The sequence below is a fragment of the Tubulanus polymorphus genome, chromosome 3 (assembly GCF_964204645.1).
Source record: "Tubulanus polymorphus chromosome 3, tnTubPoly1.2, whole genome shotgun sequence".
NCBI classification, from domain to species: domain Eukaryota; kingdom Metazoa; phylum Nemertea; class Palaeonemertea; order Tubulaniformes; family Tubulanidae; genus Tubulanus; species Tubulanus polymorphus.
Window position 1 is genome coordinate 20,325,454 of NC_134027.1, and position 24,341 is coordinate 20,349,794.

The window sequence follows — 24,341 nt, forward strand, 5'->3', positions numbered from 1 at the left end:
GATATTTTTCTTTTCGTGGAAACGAAATAATGCAACGTTTATCGAGGGAGCGAAGTGTGTTTCGTTCGAACGAAATAACGAAAAGTTACCCAAATTGCCAACATTTTGAAATGTCCAAATATGGGGATTGCAAAAAAGTATTCATTTTCACCATGTCACCTCCGGGGCTCCGTTTAAAGGCGTTTCACTTAAAATGAAATTCATGCGCGATGGTAGCGATGTACACTTCTGGGAAGCAATGTCAGAGAAAAATTTGTGTTTGACAATCCGATAATCAGAACAGAACCAATGTCGAGGAATAGTGGATCTTCCTTGCTGTGATTGCAGCTTTCATGAGTTTTCGTTACGATTCATTTAAACAATTCAGACATGTAAAGATACTGAGTAAGTACTTTTATGTACGCTGTATAGCTCTAATATTTGTTCCCGGAATAGCTAAACGTTGTATAACTCGTATCAACATTTTAGGCCTACTGCACAGATACATGAGGAGAGAATCCCACAATGATAATAAAAAGTCCGAAAATGAAACTTCGAGATAGTAGTTTATTTCAACGTTTCGACTATATCCTAATAGTCATCTTCAGGAATAATTACCCCTTAGTTTGCTTCCCTTTAATCTATTTTAGCGTGTAACTGTTTCTACGTTAATTTTCCTTTAGTTTGTATCATCTCTGATTACTTTAATTAGTCTCTTTGTCTCTGGATTGTATATATATATCTCATAATTTCTGTAGTATCTCATTATTCCTGAAGATGACTATTAGGATAAAGTCGAAACGTTGAAATAAATCGAAGTTTCATTTTCGGACTTTTTATTATCATTGTGGGATTCTCTCCTCATCGCGTCAACACGGATATAGTGTTCTACCAATCGTGCACAGATACAATTTCGACTAATTGATAAAAACGTCCTGGGGACATTGCAAAATTAAATTTTTTCAAAAATTTTATACTTTCTTTTTTGATTACTATCATGGATTTTCCAAGTACATGTGATGACCCTTGTTCCGGGATGCGTTGACTAGTACTTCTTTCAATTTTGGCTCGAAACACTTAAGGCTTGGAACTGATTCAACAAAGGTCGTTGTAGTGTTATCTTCTCTAAATCCTTTTATAGATCCAATCATTGTTAAATTGATGTAATGATAGATCTGCTCTTGCGCTTGGCAACGTACATCTACCCTAACACAAAAATCGAAACAAATATAGGTATGATTTTGATTATCCCCACATATCTACACACGTTTTAAGCGTGCGTCTCAAAATAACAACGCAAATCGAAACAGTCGCACCGACATTACTGTACCGCCGGTGGCTTGAATATATATTCAGTGTTCAGCATCTTCCAAAAATCGTTGACTGAAACACTTGTGAATAATATTAGTTATTGTCTGACATTTTGCAACCATTAATTTGGTCTCATTTATTTTCTGTAGAGTTAATCACATACAAATATTACGTATACGCTTCCTATAGCATCCACATTTCATAACCATTTCATTGTTGAATTGACGTGATGTTAGATCTGCTCTTGCGCTTGGCAACGCACATCCACCCCAACACACCAATCGAAACAAATATAGGTATGATTTTGACTATCCCCACCCTAAACCCTAATAGTCACAATAGGAGTTTCATGCAAAATCGGTCGGCCAGAAACCCTTGGCGCAATTCTCGAGATTATCAATACTCGGAAGTAAAATTAGTCAAAAAATTGTGAGTAAAACTTTTCTTTTCGCAAGTGTGTTTCCTTATTGAAAATGAAATAACCAAATGTTGTGCAAGTCATAGCTGATATTCTATATTGGATTTATTCAGACAACCATTTCCTATATAACAAATAACCACTTGTAAATATTCATCGTCCAATCTAACAAATTTTCATATACATAATCATAATTTCCTCAGACTTTTTGTCAGAAAAAGGTAAGAGCAGAATAGATAAATTAGATATTCATTCTTTCATATTCAGTGCGTCGAAGAACGCGCAGGTGACGTTGTTCTCAAAACTGTAAGGAAATGAAGAGAAAAAAATAGTCATGAACAAACAGACTAGGCAATTAGATGTCCATAAACATCAAATCAAGGAAACAATCGGTGTGTTATCTCATATCAGCATTAGAACCCCGGAAAGAGTGTTTCGTCAATGGTTAACCGACTAAATTACTCCATAATAGGCAGCTTCGTTCAGGGACGGTCGGTCTATGATCGAACCTGCAATTTCGTTAGGGTTACGTGATAGCTATTCAATTCTAGGCTGTCGTTAAGAACTGGAATTTATTCACAATGATAGAAACGTGGTGCAATTGAAAAATTCATGCTAAAATCCTGATTGGAAATATACAAGGGAGTCATATTAAATCCACGACTGTAGAACTCGGTTCTAGGTAAAATTGAACCAACAACACGGGAACTGGTTCAGAGTCAAATTATACTCACAACTACCGTGGAACTGAGTGCGCAAATAAGCAAGAGACCCACTAGAACTGGATCCATAGTCAAATCAAACCGACTCGACATCAGAGTTAATGAAGTCGTATTCAAGAATAAAATCTAGCTGGATTTAGGGGTGCTTACTTTGTTCCAATAAAAATTACATAGAAATTGGGGTCCAAGTGTAGAATCCAGTTGTAGTTCCAGGACAAATCACATAGTTATATTCATCCGTACTACGGAGTATATGCGCAGCTGACTGATTGACTGGACAACTGCGTAACTGGACGACTAGGCGTCCAGATGACTGGACGACTGAATGACTGGACGACTGGATGACTGGGCGATTGGATGACTGGCTGATTGGGCAACTCGCTCAGGTGTTGATGGTGGAGGTAGTGGCGATGATGATGGTGATGGAATTGACAGTCATGAGAATGAAAATGGTGGTGATGGTTCAGATTGGGATGATAGTCATGACGGTGATAGGTGATGGTGGAGAGGATGATAGTGATGCTGGAGAAGGTGATATGAAGATGTAGGTGATAGTGGTGATGTCGATGTCGAAGAAGGCGATGAAGGTGATACTGGCGAAGATAGCGATGATGGTGATACCGGAGAAGGATATGGTAATGATGGTGGTGATAGTGGTGATGTTGTCCAGTCATCCGGACATCCAGCCATCCAGTCGCCCAGTCATCCAGGCAACCAGTATATATACCGTGTCACTGTCTTCGTATCACGTCGAAATGAATAACCAAATCACTACCAAAGTATGGAATATTTTCAGACACCCTTACTATTACCCCGTATTCTACACTTTGGCCGGAAGGAGAGTTCAGTAATGATAACTTCCGTTATCTCTAAACGTTAGCCCGTTCTTTTCTATCAATCTATGTTTGCGGGGTTTTTCAAACAGACTCGTTTCATCGCCCAGATCATCGTCATCGCTATTGTCATCATCTACCTTTCCTTCGGCGATCAGCGGCTCGTACGTGTTGCGTTCCGTCTCGACCGGCACGGTGCCGCCTCGTCGGTAACAACTTTTGGTCAGAAGACAAACGCCGAGTGACATCACAATTATCGTGCAAACCGCGATCACAACGATGTACGTCTGCAACTCCAGACCGAACGTGTCGAACCACGGAATAAGGCGTTTCGGGAAAGGTCCGTGTTGGTACTGCACGATCCAAAATTCGTCGAGCGTGACGTTCGTGCTGAACGATTTCTGCACCCACTGTAAATGGGAGTCGTTGTGAGCTCGCATGATTCCGTAACTGCCATAAGCATCATCACCCAGCTGATAGGCGGACCACGGCGCTGAAATTAGAACGAAAGATCGAAATATTTCAAAATAATCAATATGAACCCTACGTACTACACACACATTCAGGAAAAGTCTTAAATTCATTGAAGACATGACTTGTAACGAGCATATATGTTCAGATTTTACAAGGACCATCTGGAGCACCCGTGGTGTTCAAATCTGCAGAGTGGCCCCATAACTCTTGACCCATATAGTACCTTCATAACAAGTTTCGTCATATCGGATAATAATTGTAGGACATGCTTGTAGCGATTTCAAGATTTTACAAGCGTGAACTGTACAGCGCCCCATAGAGTAGTAAATTGGGGAAACGGCTCAATAGATTTTTAGCCCATGGGAAATAATATCTATACACCAAATTTCGAGATATCGGATAATAAGTGAAGGACGAGTAGCGATTTCAAGATTTCACAAGCGCAACCTGTACAGCCCCCTAGAGATCAGTTTAGGAAAACGGCTCTTTAGATCTTTAGATATTGGCCCAATAGTATCGACATACCAAGTTTTGTTAAGATCGGATAATGGTTGTAGGACTAGTAGCGATTTAGAGATTTTACAAGCGCCACATGTGCAGCACCCCTGAATGTCAAATTGGAAAAAAAGCTTTATAACTTTTTAGCGCTTGTCCCATATCATTTCCATACCAAGTTTGGTAAAGATCAGAACAGAAATGTGACACAAGTAGCAAATTGAAGCAATAAAGTTGACGGACGGACAGATGGACTGTCGGCCAGATGTGCAGACAGATGACGACGGCGGATTATCCCCTTAGCCCATCATCTCCGCCAAAAATTCATTCGCAAATGAATAAACTTAACGGTTTGATGTTCCAGGTTTTAAAAAAGTGACGCTTTTTTATGCTAGAATGTAGAATATCATATAAATCATAATTTTGTAGTAAATTTGGTTACTACCTTTTACCATGTAAGAGCACCCATGGGCGACAAGTACCTCCAAAAATATCATGTTTTGTTTACGGCAGAAATGTACGATCGCTGATTCAGGCCATTCTAGAACGGGCCCATTTTTTGTTTGACTGCGCTAGAAAATTCATTTTGGTTTTTCGCGCAGTAATTCAAAAATTTGGGTTTTCTCACACGATAATTCACAAATTTGTGTTTTTTCTCCAGAGAAAACAAAAAATAGGCCGACGGATGTAAAATTTCTTTTTCGTTCCTCTAGCCGTACAGAAAAATTTTTAAGTATGGCCTAAGTCAGCCACAGAAATAAATTTCTTCGCATCCGGAATTGTCTTCGCCGCGGCTACGAGAAACGAAACATGTTTTTATGAAGGTAATTGTTGTCCATAGGCAGCAGGGGTGGTTCGCTCCTCCCCGGTAGTACTCACCAATTTTAGTCTTAAATGTGTCTAAGCCCTCGTTATTTCCGGCGGCTCCGTTGATGACGTGTACGGGTGCTTTAGGTGCTACGTACGACCTTTCGTAGACATGGCCTCTATACAGCGGCCACGTTCGTTCGTACGAATGCTCGTGAGCCTGCACCACAAGGTCGACGCCGTATTTATCAAAGATATCCTCTAACCTAGAACAACAGAATCATACAAATTGATATCTATCATAAAGCTAAATGATATTAGAATATCAACCATTTCTAATATTTTATCATACAATAGGGAGGTTATCGTTTGTTTGCAAAGACCATGCGCATGACGTCATAGTTTATGTGACTGCCAGAGTAACGGGAGGACAATAGGGATCTAGAAACTACTGGAATCAATATGAAACCATCAATATTGTGTCGTCATGTGGAAATTACATGGCTGCGCGACTTTGGAAGACAAACACGTGCTAATGAAATCGCGTTTACAGTGACATCATGCTCAGTGCGGTTTGATCGATATTTTTGCGCGAACATAATCTTTTTTGGGATTAGAAAACTACTCTGTCATGTCAGTCAGATATTGTATATACGAGATCAAAACGTCCATGGCAGCATGAATTTTGAAGTCCATAGGTCTTCTTGCAGGCATGCAGGCTTTTAAGGCTTGACTACGTCATTTTTTTTATAAACACAATACGTGATTTACATTGCACACCTTCGAAGTTTCTAATTCCCCTAATCATCCTTTGGTGTTACGTTTGAAAAGCCTGAAGCGCTGGTTGGAAAATATCATATATGAAATCTGCAAGACCTCTATAAGATGTTCTTTCAATTATATATCAATATCTAGGGAGCAGGTGTAGATTTTCCGTAATCTTTTATGATTCAGAAATTCGAAAATCGGTGAATGTATATGAATCAAGTGTGTTCGAACTTTAAATCGCCAAAAAGCTCTACCGTACCCTGCTCGTAATATCGTATCCCGCTTTTCGCAATCGGGGTAGTCCGTGTTCGAACAATACATCGGCCGGTGGCCAAACGCTACAATCCAAGGTCGTTCGACGCGACTGACATTAGCTCGTTCAAGATCATGAATTAGCCAGGTCTTCTGTAGTTGAATGTTGTGACGATGGTGACGGTCGAAGTAAACTTCTGTTGAATAACTGAAACAAAATTGCGATAATGATAATGATAACGATAATAATGATAATAATGATTATGTGCCAGTTCAGTTCGGTTTGGTTCCGAGAAAACGATATGTAACCTGTGTTCATATTGCGCCTGTTTGTAAAATTCAAGGTGCACGATTGCAAATAGATAATAAATCATGTTTATTTATCCCATACATATACTGACATTTATTTACATTGAATCACTAAAAATTCAAATTTGTAATTCATCACGTGGCACCTGTTACCAGTTATTCATCCACAGTTGACATATGATACACAACATAACCATGCATCCGTCTCAAGAGACGATGAGTTGAAAATCGGAGCTTCACGGTTTCACATATTGACGATTTAATTTGACTGTGAACAGTATTCAATTATCCATGAATCCATAGTAGACCTACAGTTTAAATTCCTTACTGTGGATACAGTTCCGTAGTTTCGAGCTTTATCTACCATGGAACCAATTCGGCAGTTGCAGATACTAAGCAAATATTGAGAAACTAAAACCTAATTAAATGAAAATCCCTGGGAAGGGGCTAAAATCAAATATTTTGGAAAGCTTTCTCAGGAGTCGAAGTAGTCGGGAAAATATTTACGCCTTAAGAATAACTAATACATAGCAAACAGTTTCCGAGATGGCATTTGAGAGACACGACAACCTTTCGTTATTTCCCCATTCTTTTAAAAGACATATTAAACGAACCTGATAAAATGTATCAGACCGACGTCAAAACTGTACCATAACTTTTCGACAGGCATCGGCCAGTCTGTATCAGGCATCGAAAATCTCATGCGATAGTGAACGTAATCTTCAAAGTGTTCTGCAAAATTGAGTTGCGTGAATTATACCTCTATTTTTTGAATAAAGGAATATGACAAATGATTTTAACGTTATTCTGTAATTAAAGTAAAAAAGAATACGACGATTTTTTTATAGTCAATTGCTTATCAAATAGTAAAAATTTGCATTTACATTGAGTTTTACTTACCATGGTCTCCTGGTGACGTCATATAGGGCACAGAAGCTGCCACGGGCTGAATTGTGTTCATAAACTCGTCTCCCCTCTGGAAAACAGTGTAAAAACGTACATATAGTGTAAGACTTAACATTCAGTTAAAGTATCATCGGTATTATGAATAGCCATGAGATGTACGTATCTGTCGGTGAAACGTGCCTCTAGCTGCTTTTATCCATATATCGGAATTGAACCAACATGGAACTGGAGCTAGAGTCATATCACACCAACAAGATGTAGGCCTAGGCTCCAGACTGGCTGTGGAAATACACTTGGAAGTGGAACCAGAGACCAATTAAACCCACAACTGTAAAACTGAATTCAGAGTCAAATTAAACCCACACATTTGTGCACCTGGACCCTGAGATTTGGAAGTAAAACTGTGAATATGAACCCAGGGTGAAATCAAAACTACGACTGTGAATAAATTTAAACCAGCTATATATACAATTCAAAAGATTTTTTGACTCTGTTAAAGTAATGTTTAAATCTTTTACATTCTGTACATAGTGGGTTTATTATCTCAGCGTGCGGTTATTCTACGACCGAGAACAGGATCCAGAAAATTCAACTCTCCACATTCAATTTGCATTAGAATTACTTGGTGTACAGATACCCTTCTTCCTCCATATTGCAGTGAGAAGTGATAATTACCTTCCCGCCGTCAGTGTGTAGATTAAATGCTAGATCACCATTGTGTATGACAGTTGAAAATTCGTCGGTTTCTGTAAGTTTCACTAAAGACTGCATGTAAGGCGAATAAGTACCTAGATCTCCATAGATCATAATCTTCGGTACCCATTCCTTAAAAAGAAATTGACCTGTTTAGTCGCATGGACTAAGGGCCTGTTTCACAGAATGACTAATCATAAAATTAAATATCATCAGTATGATGTATGGCCACCAAATATAACTTATGGTCGTTCGTTGGAACAAGGTTTGGCTTTCAGAGATTCGGAGTAAAATCAGTTCATTAATTAACATGCAGAATACGACCGGAAAAATATTAAGATTGACAATGTTGTGATCTTTAACCAGTCATTTCCAAATCCAGATGTATCAAATTGGACAGCCAACAAAAGGAAGCTGTAATCAATCGTTTACCCGGATCAGGCTATGGAATATTTTTTTTACATGTACAGGAACCGAAATTATGTACTTTGATTTTAAACAACAAATTCTGTAAATTCGACCGACAATCTCTGTATGTCGATTTAAAATTAAGAATCAAATCAAACCATTTACATAAGTAAGAGGGAAAATCATCCATATTTCAAGAGCAAGTTTACTGACCCTTAGTAGCAGTATGAATGTACAGTTCTTTTCAATATAGGAAACGAAGAAATGTTGGTTCCTATTCTAACATTCATAAATATGCAAATATATGTTGTAAATTTACATACCTTGTCACTATTCTTCAATGTATTGAAACTATTAATCTGCGAAGTCATATTACCGTCAACAACTTTATAGAAATACCTCCTGCCTTCCAATAAATTCTGGAAATAATCCACGGCCACTAGATGATAACATTTTTGAAAATCTGAAGTATAAGCAGGGGTCAGTAAGATAGACCAGTGTTGATTCTTACCCGGGGGTTTACTCAATTCAAGTTCAACGGAGTTTGCCCCGGGTTGAAATTGACACTGGTCTCTGCTTATAGAGCACTTAAATCAGTCTATAAAACCTGAGTTAAAAAAGGTTTTCGACCGGTAGCTCAAAGGATATGCAATGTTCTCCAGGGAAAAGATACCACGGTACTGAGCAGGTATCTTAATGGTCGTTTAAGGAAGTGATGTTAACCGTTATTGTAATGATTTGGGCTCCGGGCCTAGTCAAGCCGGTGACCTATCAATTCTTCGCACTCTAACCACAGGTTGCCATTAAACAACCGCATGACATCGAGGCCCTCGGCTTTAAACCAGTTTCACAATCAAGGTAAGGATTTGGAATCAATATTAAGATTGAATGCTACTTATCGACCTGTTCAACTGGGGCGTTGATTCAAATAATTTCTCTCGTTAGATTTTCACAAGAGGTAAGATAATGGTTTTTTCTTTTTTGGTACATCTTATCGTTTATCTATTTAAAGGTATTACCAATAGTTTTGCTCTGTGGTAATACTGGGTGCCCCTAGTGTTGTGCTGTTCAAAATGTGTGTTGGTGTACTTCGTTTCCGAGTCCAAATTCAAAAGATTCCGACCGTATTTCAAAACGCCATCTGCTGATGATTTTTTAGTCGTCCACATAACGACCATCTTAGACGAATCATCCCCATATGATATGTGAAATTGTTCCGGGATATTTTCAGCTGAAAGAAAAAACCGGAACAGTTCTAAAAAACATGGTAGAATTTGGAATAGAATCTTCGAATACATGGCCTTCCATTTCTCAAAATATCATAATTTTGAAATTTAAACAGCTTGGTAGGTAACGACCTTGGAAATGGAAGATTCATTTTCCTCAGTCCGATGGGTTTGATGCGACTCTGGGCCAAGTTCCACAGTTGTGAATTAACTCTGGCTGTGGATATACGTAATCCAACTGTGCGGATTCACTCTGGTTCTAGATCTAGTTCCATGAGGTGGATGTGATTTGGCTTTGGATCCAGTTTTAGACTGGGGGCCGAAACCATGGAACTTAAGTTCAATGCTATTTTCAACCAATGCAGTATGTCTACATTCAATTTGAATGTGGAAATTTATTAAAAAAATATATGAAATTGATTCACCAATTGAATAAAAACAAAGAACAAAAACTTACTTAGCCCCTAATCCAGAGATTTAACAGACCTAAAATCAAGAAGTAGATATGTAATACTTACCAAATACAAACCTACATAACATACACATAGTCAGAATGATATGTAAGAAATTCATTCGACGAGTGGTCATAGTCTCCATCCTAAAGCCCCTCCGTTCAGTTTACATCTTAATCACAAACTATGCGAATCAATTATTGATAAACGAGACTATTCAAATTGATTTTCATACACATTATCTTTCAAAAACACGATCTACACGGTTTCATTTCATATATCGCATGGGTATCATTTGAATATCCGTTCCCAATGCGTCTGTTTATTAAAATTATATTGCAATGAAGCATATGGCGTGGTGTCATTGATTTTCTCCCAACGAATATTTCGCGACAGATGGCCTTCGGAAAACAAATCACCACATTGCAAAAATGTCGTAGAAAAATTATGCATCTACTACTTCGGCAATTTTGAGTTTTCATCCGTGCCAAGCGAGGATCCGACTATAGTTGATCGGCTATCCGCGTTTCAATTTCCATGTCGAGGTAATTACAATCGTGCAATCTTTTGCAGCGATTTGATGAACAATGCAACTTCAACAAACACTGAGTAAAAAAGTCAATCTTTTTGGTAGCTCGCTCATCATATACCTGCATGCGGGAGAATAAAATCGACTGCAGCTCATAAGCCAGATTGTCTTTTTTGTCGTTTTTGAACTGTTATGAATCTACGACCGAGATTGAATTCACCAGCTTATTCAAAGACAGGGTTAGTGTACCTAACTATTCCATTAAACATTACCGGATCTGTTACTAGAAGGTGGTCACAGTTATGTCCATTCAAACTACCAATCATTGCCGCGTAATTCTAGTTAATGCGTTTGCTCTTAGTTCTTCTTTCGATTCTAGTCACACCGTCTAGTGTTGTGTCGGATTCGGTCTTATATTCATGTTGTCTTCTCGCGTTGTTGGTTTAACGTTGGGTAGTGTAGATCTCTGGAAATAGTGAATATAATGTCCTTCCTCTACGAGTACACACATTTTATTGCCAATGGAGCTAGTAACATTTTGGCATAAAGCCACGCAAAAAACCAGCCCGGCGGGTCAATTTAAGTAGTGTATCGTAACGATTTTCCTTAAAATCAGTGCCGAATAGCGCGAGGTCGGGATTCGAAATGACCAATTGTATTTATTAACTTGGACACTTGTTTCTTATAATAAGATAATCATTGTTTTTGAAGTTTTACTTTAAAATCAGAAAAAGTTGGTAGATGTAAGGTATGTAATTTATTTCTTGTTCATGCTGATGAAAATGATTATTGTCTTGGATTTTGAGAATAATGTATTTTCATTTACTTTTAAACTTTTATTTCACATAGCATTTAGTATTTTTTTTAGATGATCCTAAACTTCATGTGATTGAATCACAACTTTCCATTCTTATGGTGTTTCTTTGATATTTGAAAAATGATTGACGTACTCTCAAAATTGGTAAAAGCAGGATGGTACGTAGGAATGATCCGACATCTGGCAATCATACTAGTCCTACAGTCCTATTAGAATAGCATTTGGCAACAGTGGAAAAGCATATCCTGTACATTTGATTTCAAACATTTTCAGTGGAAACCGCTTTCAAATTATTTGAAATTATGTAAATTCTTAGTATTCTCGAAGATGATCGGTAGTCGAAACGTTGAATAAATCCAAGAAAATATTTCGCACTTGATTAAATATTTCATCCTCAGTATGGGATCTGTTAGGCTAATCGTCACAGCACGGACAGAGTGTTTGATCTTATGGTTTTATAATCTCGTAATAGAAAAGATAAGTTATCATCCAGAATCACAATATATTCAATACTTTGTTGGTGATCGCCATCAATCAAACGTAACATACCTCTTTATCTACTTGCCATCGATACTATAGTTGAGTTTGAAGAGAAGACGACGGACGAATGTTGAGTGTCGTTATCCGAGTTCGCTTCCGAGCTACGACACCAGCTCAAACAGTCGAACAAAACTAAAGCTAGGTAACAAGAATACAACAAGGGGAACATCGATATAAAAAAGAAAATAACGCCCATAAAAACGAGTATCATCTTGCCGGCTGTACAGTTTTCTGAATATTCCCGAGTTTAATCAGTTAATTGTCACTTCATTCGCTGTTGCATAGCAACGCGCATTAATCTAACTCGTTCACTTATTCACTCGACATACATCCTATTCGTTAAAACACGTGAATTTTCGATTATTTCTACTTTTAATGTATATATTAGACTTGCGTCATTTCTTGGGTACGAGGCAGGAGAATAGGGCCTATATAGTTCTCGTCTGAGCAACTGAAATAATCAGTTGCAATGACACAATGCACAGCAATGGTTCAGAATTTGTGCATTTGTCACCTTGCTTATGTTCGGGTCTCAAGTAAGTAACAATGTATTAATGATTCTATTTTCATATTCAGTTCAATATATTTTTTTGTTTAAAAGTAATATGGATCAAAATATCTTATAAGTCAAAGAAGTTAAGAATATTTGAACTTCTCTAAAATATTTCCTAGATTTTATCAAGTAACATTAAAAGGCTGGTTTATGTCGACCTGCGACTCGACGACCGACGCAACTGGGTTTATCGGCGACTAGCGGCAACTAGCGGCTTACGAAAGAGCGCCAGCTGACGACATAAGCCGGCCTACGGTAGGCCGACACTAATACTTTCCAGCGCAACTGACGGATAGTGTGGATAACTGCGAATAGTCCAAAAGGTGTAAAAAACGTCTTGTCTTATAATCTATGTTCTAATTGTTAACATAGATAAATTGAGTTTTTTAATCTCTGAAATTTGTTGTAGAGAGGATTTGACTTCATCATCAAAAATACTTTGTAACAAAACATTTGATAAGTATTAGGAAATTAAAGATAACATTCAATTAAAGTATAAGTGTAACAGCAGCTACATAGTATTTAAAACAATGGTTGAAACCTATCAACACTGAATTGTGGATGAACCCTTACTAGAATTATAACTATTTGAACTCGATACAATCTTAGTTTTGGGTTGTCAATTTTATAATTCATTGTTCTAATATCAGAACAGCGTTAGTTCTAGGTAACACCAGGATCAATTATTGCCTCTCAGAAACAGTATTAGGAAATTGATTATAATATTTGATTAGAGTAAAAGTGTAACAGCGGCTACATAGTATTTAAAACAATGGTTGAAACCTATCAACACTGAATTGTGGATGAACCCTTACTAGAATTATAACTATTTGAACTCGATACAATCTTAGTTTTGGGTTGCCAATTTTATAAGTCATTGTTCTAATATCAGAGCAGCATTAGTTCTAGGTAACACCAGGATCAATTATTGCTTCTCAGAAACAGGTTAAAATGAAAAAGTTATTCTTGGAAAAGGCAAGTTAAACGGGATGCTGTTGCCATAATAAGAATTAGGCTTTATACGCTCGCATGATGTGGCAGTTTTGCGAGTGGTTGATATAAGGAGGGTCCCCCAAATGAAGACACCGAGAGACTCAAGAGAGACACCGAGAGACACCGCGGAAATCCCATTTGGATTATGAAGGATTAAAAGGAAATAAATATGAATTCAGAACGTATTTACCAGATAGATTTCATAGATTATCAAGTGAAGGTATTGAAGAATTATGTTCTGGTGATTTCTATTTCATATATAAAGTTAAGAACGATAAAGGACACCATGATATATATATCGAATAAAAAAAAATCAATTTTGATAAAAGATTTGTTGTTAAAATGGAAGCGAGTAAGAAGTACTACTGACCAACATGTAAAATAAATATAGATAAACCTCAAAAAGCCAGACATAATAATCCAAAATCTCACTAAGAAAATGAATTGAAATTAGAATATACGCATGATATATTAGAAACTAAATTAGAAGAATTAAAGAATGAAAAAGAAATATATAAATGTGATACATGTAATCAATCATTCAGTAACAAAAAATATCATAAACAACATTTAAAATCTAAAAATCATATAAGAAATATTAATAATCATCTTTTCTTTTAATGTAGCATTTTATTTTCAAATAAAGATTTACAGTTTATAATTCGCCGAGGTACCGTAACAGTACATAATTAGCAAATTCATATGTATATAAAAGACATACTAGAAATATTGGCTACAAATGATTTTTAACAAAACTCAAAATATAAACTAAGGTAACGATAGAGATAATAGTGATATTAAGTATTAATGATAATAACAATAACAATACATATAATAATATATGAGTACAAAATACAGCTAATAAATAAACATGCGAACTAAAATAGGTATGGGTAATTAGAGCTGGTAAGACTTGCTGTAAGCGTTAATATTTCTATATTAGTTACCAGATTAAGGTCAGGACTACCAAAAAGTAAAATGTTGCATTTCTCAATTATGCTTTTATAATTGTTACAATGTAATTAGGAAAGATAGTTTAAGTCGCGGAGTAGTGTTTCGATTTTTTCACGGTGGGGTGAATACTGGCACTTTAAAAGGAAATGAACAGTGTCCAGCCTTTTATTACAGTATTCGTGCTCTATTAAATGCAATGTCTTCATTTCGATTTAGGTTGGGGATATATGTACAGTGGATATGATAGCCGGCGATTGTGTACTTTAGATTTATACAGGGAGAACGTTTGAATATTAATTCTAATATCTGGGCCGGTATTGTTCCAAATTGGTACCCATAATACACCCAGAATCAATAAGGGTAGCCTGGTAATGGAGACGTTCAAGTTTATTCAAATTAGTCTGATTTGCGATGTCGTACAGGATATCACAATACTCGAAATTGAGGTAAATAAAGGAATTATAAATCGCATTTAGATGTCTAGTTTTAATTTTGTATTTTAGTGACTTAAGAGGATTTAATGATTTTGTACCTTTTCCGAGATAAATCCAATATGCTTATGAAATCTTAAGTTGCTGTCAAGAATAAAGCCAAGATGCTTGTGAAATTGGATAATAGGAATTTGGGTACCGTTTAGAAATAAAGGATCATAATTTCTAATGCCACTTTTACTAAATGTAAGGTCATAGATAGCTCGTTAACAGTTTTAAAACACTTCCCCTTATGCCATATGCTTCCAATTTATGCAACGATAGCTTATGAGGGACGCTGTCAAATGCAGAGCTAATGTCCAAGAAAACGTTGGTCATGGTTCATTAGGAATTTATTGTGAATATGTGTAGTAATTGCTAACAGTTGATCGTATGTGCTGTGCCCTGGTAAAAAAACCCGATTACATGTGATATATTAAGTCATACCGCATAAAAGGTGTTGAAAAATAAAATCGTAAATGACACGTTCAAATAATTTGGATATGGTATTTAAAAGGGTTATGGGACGATAATTTTCTGGGTCATTTTTGACACCTTTCTTATAAACATGAGACACAATTCCTAGTTTCCAAAATTCTGGAAAGGTATCATTTTCAAGTAATTTATCTAAATAAGCTGGAAATTAATGGCGAGACCTGGTGTGCTGAGATTTTCAGCATTCTATTTGTAATGGCATCTGGACCACATGCCTTGTTTAAAGAAAGTTGATTAATAATTTTCAATATAGCAATCAGGCGAGGTTTAATTGATAGTGACATTATAAGGACAACGACTAGGGAAAAGAGGTAAATTATCCTGGTAATTCAAACCATTTCTAAATTTTCCTAAGCAATAGGTTGGCTTTGTCAAAACTTGAAACACATTCTTTATCCGATTCCTTATCAATTAAGGTTGGAATACCAGAAGTAAATTTGTTTCCCAGTAATTTCTTTATAATTCTCCAGTAATCACTATTTGAACTTGAGTTATTTTCAAGCCCATAAATTAAGTTATTTTCGTAATTAATTTTTCTTTCCTCTATAAGTATATTTACATGATGAGAATGTCTCTTAAATAAATCAAGGAAACGAAATTTGTCCTTTTAAATTTACGATATTATCTGTTTCTTTGATTTATTGCGCGTCTAATAGTTTAACTAAACCACGGCTTTGATGACGTTTTAACGGAAACAAGCCGGTTTGGAATTGAATTGAGATAAACATCAGATAATTTTTTTTTGTAAATTCAACTACCATATTATTAGGGTTTGCAATATGGAAAAGATCGTCCCATTCGACATTATCAAAGTTTTCAGTTAATACAGTTCGATTACACGAGTCATAATACCAGATACGCTTATCAAACGAAGTTTCGCTCTTTCTAGATAAATTCATAGACGTAAGTAAGGTGCCGTGGTCGGAATTACCTATAGGTTCTAAGACCTTTGTGCTACTTAGAAACCCAGGCGAGTCTGTAAATAACTGGTAAATACATGATTTACTATTGACGGTAATCCTGGTAGGCTCATTTATTAATTGTATAATATTACACTCGTCTCTGACGGCTTTTAGTTGCCTACCAGGAGTATCGGTTATATCATCTTTATACTATAATTCATGCTTACTATTAAAATCTCCAAAAACCATAATACCGGTGTTTAAAGGTGCATTAGATGTTTGAATAAATGCAATGGTATTTTTAAACTGTTCAAGAAAAGTATGTCTCTCATCAGTCGACTGAGACGGTGACCTATATTAAAAACCCCAAAATACATTTTTATAGTTAAGCTTTATCTTAATCCAAGAACAGAATGTGTCTGTATATTGATGACAATTATTACTGAGCTCACATATAATAGAATGATGAGCATACACGATAATACCACGGTTTTTACAGGCATAATCAATTATATCATAACCTGGAATTTCATATGATTGGATGTCATTGCTAATATCACCTACTTCACACAGGGCACCAACAAAAACCTCATTCTCGAATAGTTGGTCCTTGAAAAAATCAAAACGTGTTCCATTGTCAGCCGTAATGCTATTTATTTTGTTGAACAGTACATTAAACGGTTTGGGTGGACTAGGGTTGAGTTCAATATCATTACTCAGAAGAATTAATATTTCTTTTGTTTTTAAAAAGAAAATTAAATTGGATCAGCCTGGGACAAACAGTAGCATTAGTAACCCATAGCAACTAAAAAGAATTTTCCTTGTGCTGAAACAGAAAGAACACGTTCGATTTAGAAAAGCACACCAGCAATAAATTAAGAGAAGGGTTACCATGACATTAATAGAGTAGCAACTAAGACACACAGCAAAAATAATAATTTCAGTTAAGCCAGTATGAGACATCCCAGCCACTGGTAATATGGTTTTACCAACTACAGCAATGATTAGCAGAAGGACCAGCATTAATATGGAGTTACCAGCACACACCCGGTGCTGCAGATAGCAAACAGGCATTTCAACCAATGCCCGACCTCCACGAACTTGTGCTACAACATGTTAATAGGTTTTTATATACGGAAAAGTAAAAATAAAGATTGGTAAACAAAAATAATATGCACGTATTATAAATAATTAAATCACTTAATAAAACCAAGGCACTCAGATCATTACTAGCGATAAAAAATAGAAAAATAAAATCTGGTTGCAGTTTTACACATGACCACATGGATAATAAGTAGCAAGGTTCCAGGTAATGTTCAGTGTAGACACAAATGTAACATATATGAACGGGTAGATTATTGGCAGGACTATAAGTAAATTTTCTAATTAAACATACTGAGGTTATTCTAGGTATGAGATTACAGATCTAAACGAGCACAATTTCCAGATTTAGGGACTATTTTGGAAGCGGTTTATACAGTTCAATAACTTTCGTGTTACCATCTGGACCTATTCCAATGACACGGCCGGCAATCTTTGGGCAGAGGTCTATGCTGTCTAGGCTTTAGTGCCCTTGAGCGCAGAGCGTTTTTTGATGATGCGATCACGAAGACCACGACTCAAAAAACGAACGATTATTCCATTGTATCTTTTGGCCCATATCATCCAAGTATTGGCTCGCGACGTCGCACGCGATGAGCTACTTCGATGGGGATATCTTATCACTTAACTTATCATTTATTGATTTCACAACTAAATCAACATAGTTCTCAGTGTCGGCTTCTGGAATACCAAATATTCTTAAGTTTTGACGCCGAGAATATTGGTTATTTTCGATCGCGGCCTTACGGACTTCATTAAGATGATCACGCATTTCAGACATTTCTCGCTTAAGAACGTTAATATCCTTGTTGTGGATCTCTTTGAGGTCTCCAATTTTCTTATCCCGTTCTGTTTTGCCAGTCTCTAAGTCGTATAGGCGTTCCTCGGTGCGATGAATGAGGTTCTCTATCTGTAGCGTGTGCGCATGTAGGCGGACATAGGCATTGCCAATAGTTGCCCGGGTCCTCAATGTCACCATTTTGTTTGGAAAGTTTTAATGAATCCTTTTAACCATGCCTCCGGTATGATGCCTGTATCGAGGACGTTATTAAATAAACACATTTAAGTATTATATCTTCGGCGGATTTTAAGAATTCATTCGGGATGCCATCGATAGATACCACGAGCTTTGAAATTTCTTCAACCCTATTCAAAGTGGGTTTATCAGCATTCAGGACAATACGTTCGTTCATAGATTTGAAATGCTCAAAAAGATCAAAGTTTGAAACTTTACATGTGTTGTTACTTTCTTTCTTGAAATATTTCCAAAATTCATGGGGATTCGAATTTGACATTGATCCTATTTTTCTGTTGAATGCTTGCCTCTTTTCATTTTTCCACTTATCAATTGATTTTATATAATCGAAATGCAACATTAATTTCGAAATGGTTATTTCTAGTGGGAAGATGAGTATGTGCGTTTAGCACGTCGATAATCTGCCTTTTTTGTCTGACTGCCACATTGTCAGTGGCCTTAACCATTGAGCTAGGCCTAGCTTTGCGCCTAGTTAGCCGTCTCCCCATAACCCTCTTTGCGGTTGTTAACAATACCCCGCAAAGCCTCATATTGGCATCGTTTACGTTAAGGGTCCTGTTTGTAAGACATTCATTTATTTCGTTCATAACGGCCCTTTTATTTTCGAGAGCTTGAATAAATTGGCCCTTTTTATCTGCTTTCCATTTTACTCTCTCAATGGGCACATCGTCGGCTGTTCGAATATCACGGATACCGGATACCGGACACCTAAATACCGGATACCGGATACTCGAGATTGCGGAGTATATAGCGCGTCGGGTCTAAGGATTCGTTTCCGTGCTGTTGTAAGTAGTACTGCCGCGACACACAATTCATTTATGTCAAATTGTTACAGCGGCTACCCAACTTATTTGTCTTAATATACAGCCTGCTTTCACGTTTTTAGTGTCATCATCGATCTCAATATTATACATATTTCTTTCTGAATACTGTTTTTCTTTGGTTAGGTGAAGTTAAACGTTATATTCATTTTTTATTATCTTACTTCACCGGTGATGGATATGTATTGGTGGCCCTTTTTGGTTTTTCTGTAAAATCCTTTCATTAATAGGACTGAGTACTGCTAGGCCCTATATCTCAAGTTGGAAGGCCATAAGCGAGTCTGGCAGTTCTAAAGTTCCTTCTAATAAAGTTTGTTTTAAAGATCTGTACATTTTGTTGATTTACGATGGAATAGTTGAGCTGAACACCAATGAAATACAAGTATTTACAAACAAAGAATAAAAATTCGTTTTCTTATTTTATGGAGGAGAATATTCGGTATATTCTATTTATTGGACGATATGTCTACATTTCATTCTCAATCACGATGTCCCTAAAAATGAAATTGAGTCCATGGCGGTCGTCGAAAATCAACACCACTGGACACCAATTGTTTTGGTATAACCTTCAAAAATCAGTTCGTCGAATACCGGTTCCTACCATAGTTCGAAGTGACTATTTACCCTGATGTTAAATTTGATTCTAATGATCATGAAAATATAGATCGTCAATAACGCTTAACTTGATTAAAATGGCCTTCTTCGTGAAACTGAATGATAAAGATATTTTGTATTGTACAGTAGCTCTGCCCAAAACGGTAACGGTCTATTCGGTAATCCGTTCAAATTGGCAGAATGATAAAAAATATTTTCTGTCCACTGTGTGTTACCGTGTCTGTCGTATGTAATCGTGTTATTACTCGGAAGCAATAAATCGGTATTGAAATGTCTAAACCGGTAACATTTGTAACCGGTTTAGAAGCATAAACCGATGTATTATGAAATATGCTTAACAGTCCTCATAATACCAATTAGGCATTGTTCAATTATAACGGTACTCATGGCGAAGGAAACGTGTCTGTGTGAAACAAAGTCCATCCTTGCATTCATGTCAAATTTTTGGTCAGTTTTATCTACTCAATACAAAGCACAGCATTCATGTTCTTGTAACTGCATGTGTCAGTAGGCATATTTTGTGGGCTATGATTGCCACATTAAATGGTCCAGGTTTGAGTAAAATAAGCAAGACCGCCGGAGAGGTGAACAACGACCAATATGTTTGGTGTCTAAGTAAACTCTGATTTATTTATCTACTCGCTACAGCATAAGTTCAAGCGGGGCTTACATAGGCGGGGTTACATGAACTGAGGGGAGTGCGTTACTGGTAACTGACATATAACAATTCCCGACATTCTCCCGGGCGACAGAAAATTACTAGATAGATGTAATTAAGAAAAATGTTACTACAACTAAATAATATCGATATTCGAATAAATGATGCATATGTATTGTTATAAATTTATGATAGTCAGATAAGGAACTACTGACAACTAAAAATGATGTGTTTAATTCTAAAACTAAGATTATAAAGTCTATTACATTGCGTTGTGTTTGTTGTTTAGGTCTCCGAGTGACCTAGCGTTGACTTGAGCGGTTATCAATTAATTAACTACTACATGTATCAGACAGCACGTTAGCCCATCTACTGATGTTATTTCTAGCCTCGGCAGCTGCCTTTCTCGTCGAACGACGTGTGACGGGTGCAGAATTTACGTTTGAGTCCGGTTTGCACGTGTTCGAGGGATCTGCGGCGCGCACTTCAAGAGGGTAGAGTTTGCTAGTTGGTCGATTAGTCCTGCCATTCGAAATTTTGATCTTAGCGGTTCTAACTAAGCCGTCGTTCCCCGGAACGAGTTCCTCGACCAGTGCTAGTTTCCATTTCAGACGCGAATTATGATTGTCGTCGTGTACTAACACGACATCACCCTTTCTGATGGTATTTCCAGTTAATCCGCGATTTTTAAATTGGATGTGTCTTTCGCGTAGGGCTGTTACGTATTCCTCAGCCCAACGTTTCCACAGATGTTGTTTTAATGAACCGATTCGCACCGAACGTTTTTCAAATTCTGACGGCATATTTCCAAGCGTCGGGTCGGTCAGTTCATCGTAACTTACGAACAGATGCGGTAAACTCGTGAGAACGCGACCGTGAAGGAAATGTGACGGGGTTAAAGGTTCTGGGTCGTCCACATCAGATGAACAGTACGATATCGGGCGATTATTTACAGCTTGTTCAGTCTCTGATACGATCGTAATCAATTCCAGCAGGGATAGTCGCGCACGCCCCAGAACTTTTTTGATCGCGGTTTTTGTTATTCCAACTAGCCTTTCGTAAAATCCACCAAACCAGGGGCTCGACGAGTTATCATGACCCACTCTGATCGGTGTAGGCTGAAGTACTTTCGGGTTTCGATCGATTCGTATATCTTTTTGATAGCATTGTTACTCGCAATAAAGGTTGATTGGTTGTCCGATATTATTTTCTGTGGTAACGAACGTCTGGCAGCCATTCTCCTCAACGCGTGTAGGAATGTTGACGTAGTCATGTCCGTTACCACTTCCAGATGGATGGCACGCGTGTTCGCGCAAGTAAACAAGCATATATACGCGAGTGACTCCTCCCCGGATTTCGACCGAAGATGTAGTGCACCGGTGAAATCTAAACCACAGACGGTGAAGGGTGGAGCCTCTTTCAAACGCGAAGATTGTAACGGAGCGCAGTTTGGTAACGAGTACGGTTTACCGGTGATATATTTGCATATGACGCATTTTCTCAACAACTTCCGAGCCACTTGACGAACACGAGTAATCCAATACTTTTGTCGGACTACGGTTATAGTAGATTCTGTACCGAGGTGTTTGACCTTATTATGGGAATCCAGTACGATTAATTCACTATATCTACAATGAGGTAACAATATCGGAAACTTTGCATCGTATCCGATGGGCGCGTTATGGAGACGGCCTCCAACACGAATGATATCATCTTCTAAAAACAAACGAAGTTTCTTTACAAGTGATGGCCTTTTCTTAGATTTATGTTCTAAACTAACTTTCACGTCATTGAAGTAACTCGATTGAACACCTTTGTTCCATAGATCTTCGCATTCTGCTATTTCGTTAGCAGTTATTTCATCCGATTCATGGTTTTCGCGTCTTGACTTTTTAATAAATCGTCGAACTAGCGCGGTTACGCGTAATAGCCTTGTTAACGAAGTGAAATCGTTCTGATCTATTACGTTACATATTCCGACTTCGTTGTTTTCGCAGATTTTTTCGTCAGGCTGTTTGTCCTCGTCCATTTCGGTTATGAGCAAAACTGCTCGATCGATCGTGTCGCAGGTGGGATAATTACCGTTGCTAAGCCAGCTAGGGCCATTCCACCAGAGCGTGCATCGCGTAATTTGTTCGCACGATATTCCTCTGCTTAACATATCAGCCGGATTGTCACTCGTCGGACAATATTTATAGCGACCGATAGTTGTCACCGATTTAATTTGACGCACGCGATTAGCTACGAAGACGGGAAGCTTTTTCTCGGAGTTGATCCAGTGTAACACAATCTGGCTATCTGACCAGAGCACGCACTTTGTTATGACTATTTCAGTAATCAGACTGTTTCGAACGTAATCTGTTAATTTAGCACCAATCAACGCGGCCATTAATTCTAACTGCGGTATCGTATGTTTTTTAACAGGTGCCACACGCGATTTAGACATGACGAGTACCGTCTGATCTCCACGTTTTAGATAGACGCAAGCGCCGTATGCCAATTGGCTCGCATCGCAGAAAGTGTGCAATTCGTACTTAGCTTCCGATTTCGCTTCCGATTTCGAGTAGCGTCGATCAACGCGTATTTCGCTAATTTCACGCAATTCCGTTATCAACGAGATCCACGATTCGACTACGCGCTCGGGTAGGGTTTCGTCCCACTCATAACCTTCCGTCCACAACTGCTGTACGAACATCTTCGACTTAATATGGACAGGCGAGACGTATCCTAACGGGTCATAAAGGCTCGAGACAGCCTTAACGATTTCGCGTTTGGTAATCAAGTCAGGATTGGCGAACGCTTGTTTGTTTTTGAATGACAGCGTATCATTCACCGTATCCCATTGGAGTCCGAGCGCAGAAACAATAGTTTTCTCGTCCGATAAATTATCGGAATCTGCTTTGGCCTTTAGTAACGAAGAGTTAGAAGCATAAGACTGAAGTTTAAATCCGCCGTTTTTCATTATGCTATTGATATTCGTATAGTATTTCATGAGATCGCTCTCAGATTCACATCCACTAATCGCGTTGTCGACATATATATTTTTAACTAAGTCACGTGATACATGGTTATTATAATTATTTAGATGAAAACGAACAGTAGCATTCAATATAAAGGGTGAACTCACCACGCCGAACAATATAACCTTGAAGCGATAGGTTTTGAGTTCACTTTCTGGATTCTTAGGATCAGTCAACCATAGAAATTTCGTATACTCGCGATCATCATCGTGCAGACCAACTTGAAGAAACGCCTTTTCGATATCCGCCGACAATCCGAATTTATGCAACCTGAATCTGATCAGGATTGAACCGAGGTCATTCAGCAGCGTCGGACCGGTCTCCAAACAATCATTTAAACTAGGGTTTCCCGCGGTCGATAAAGACGCGTTATAGACGATACGGATAGGGGTTGTTGACGATTCCTTCTTGACCGCGCGATGCGGTAAATAATGACCTATGTTTCGGTCATCATCTGTGACTTCTTCGATGAAGTCTCGCGATAATTGATCCATGATAATGTTGTGGTAAACATTTCGAATTTGCGGCGATAGCCGACGAATCATCGATTGTGTTATGTTTCGAGTAACATAGTAATTTGTCGGAAGGGGGGCGTGTCCACTCTTCCACGGCAACTTCGCAGTATACCGTCCCGTGTCGGATGTCGTCAGGCTTGATTGACAGTAGTCGAGTAGATTGAATTCTTTTGAAGCCGCATCTGTTGCATCAGTTACGCCTATGGATTCGAGATCCCAGAATTTTTGGAGGTTGACTTCCTCCGAACGATGTGACGTAACATCCACGT

The 24,341-nt window shown here is 37.8% G+C and overlaps 2 protein-coding genes across 3 annotated transcripts; both read right to left on the reverse strand.

Annotated features, from left to right (window-relative positions):
* Positions 1-1,856: 1,856 nt before the first annotated feature.
* On the reverse strand, positions 1,857-10,366 carry LOC141902381 (acid phosphatase type 7-like). Of its 2 annotated transcripts, XM_074790081.1 has the most exons (10): positions 10,120-10,366; positions 9,395-9,606; positions 8,699-8,794; positions 7,950-8,099; positions 7,269-7,344; positions 6,983-7,100; positions 6,067-6,267; positions 5,112-5,305; positions 3,404-3,756; positions 1,857-2,012 (listed from the first exon to the last, which is right to left on the reverse strand). In XM_074790081.1, the coding sequence occupies exons 1-10, from the start codon at positions 10,196-10,198 to the stop codon at positions 2,007-2,009; spliced, it is 1,485 nt and encodes a 494-aa protein (XP_074646182.1). In that variant the 5' UTR covers positions 10,199-10,366; the 3' UTR covers positions 1,857-2,006. The 2 variants fall into 2 exon arrangements, with proteins under 2 accessions (XP_074646182.1, XP_074646181.1); XM_074790080.1 differs by lacking the exon at positions 1,857-2,012 and having other exon boundaries at positions 3,185-3,756.
* Positions 10,367-20,869: 10,503 nt separating this feature from the next.
* Positions 20,870-24,102, reverse strand: LOC141902154 (uncharacterized). Its single transcript, XM_074789794.1, has 2 exons — positions 21,762-24,102; positions 20,870-21,690 (listed from the first exon to the last, which is right to left on the reverse strand). The coding sequence occupies exons 1-2, from the start codon at positions 24,100-24,102 to the stop codon at positions 20,870-20,872; spliced, it is 3,162 nt and encodes a 1,053-aa protein (XP_074645895.1).
* Positions 24,103-24,341: the final 239 nt, after the last annotated feature.

What these genes read in the sequence shown, in the direction of transcription:
- LOC141902381 (XM_074790080.1), bottom strand. Translation starts at nt 10,198, where the DNA reads ATGGAGACTATGACCACTCGTCGAATGAATTTCTTACATATCATTCTG. An exon ending in GATACGATATTACGAGCAGG is followed by an intron (nt 5,306 to 6,066) that starts GTACGGTAGAGC and finishes CTGTTGTTCTAG; the next exon opens with GTTAGAGGATATCTTTGATA. An exon ending in CACATTTAAGACTAAAATTG is followed by an intron (nt 3,757 to 5,111) that starts GTGAGTACTACC and finishes TTCTAATTTCAG; the next exon opens with CGCCGTGGTCCGCCTATCAG.
- LOC141902154 (XM_074789794.1), bottom strand. Translation starts at nt 24,102, where the DNA reads ATGATTCGTCGGCTATCGCCGCAAATTCGAAATGTTTACCACAACATT. An exon ending in GAGGAGAATGGCTGCCAGAC is followed by an intron (nt 21,691 to 21,761) that starts GTTCGTTACCAC and finishes GCTATCAAAAAG; the next exon opens with ATATACGAATCGATCGAAAC.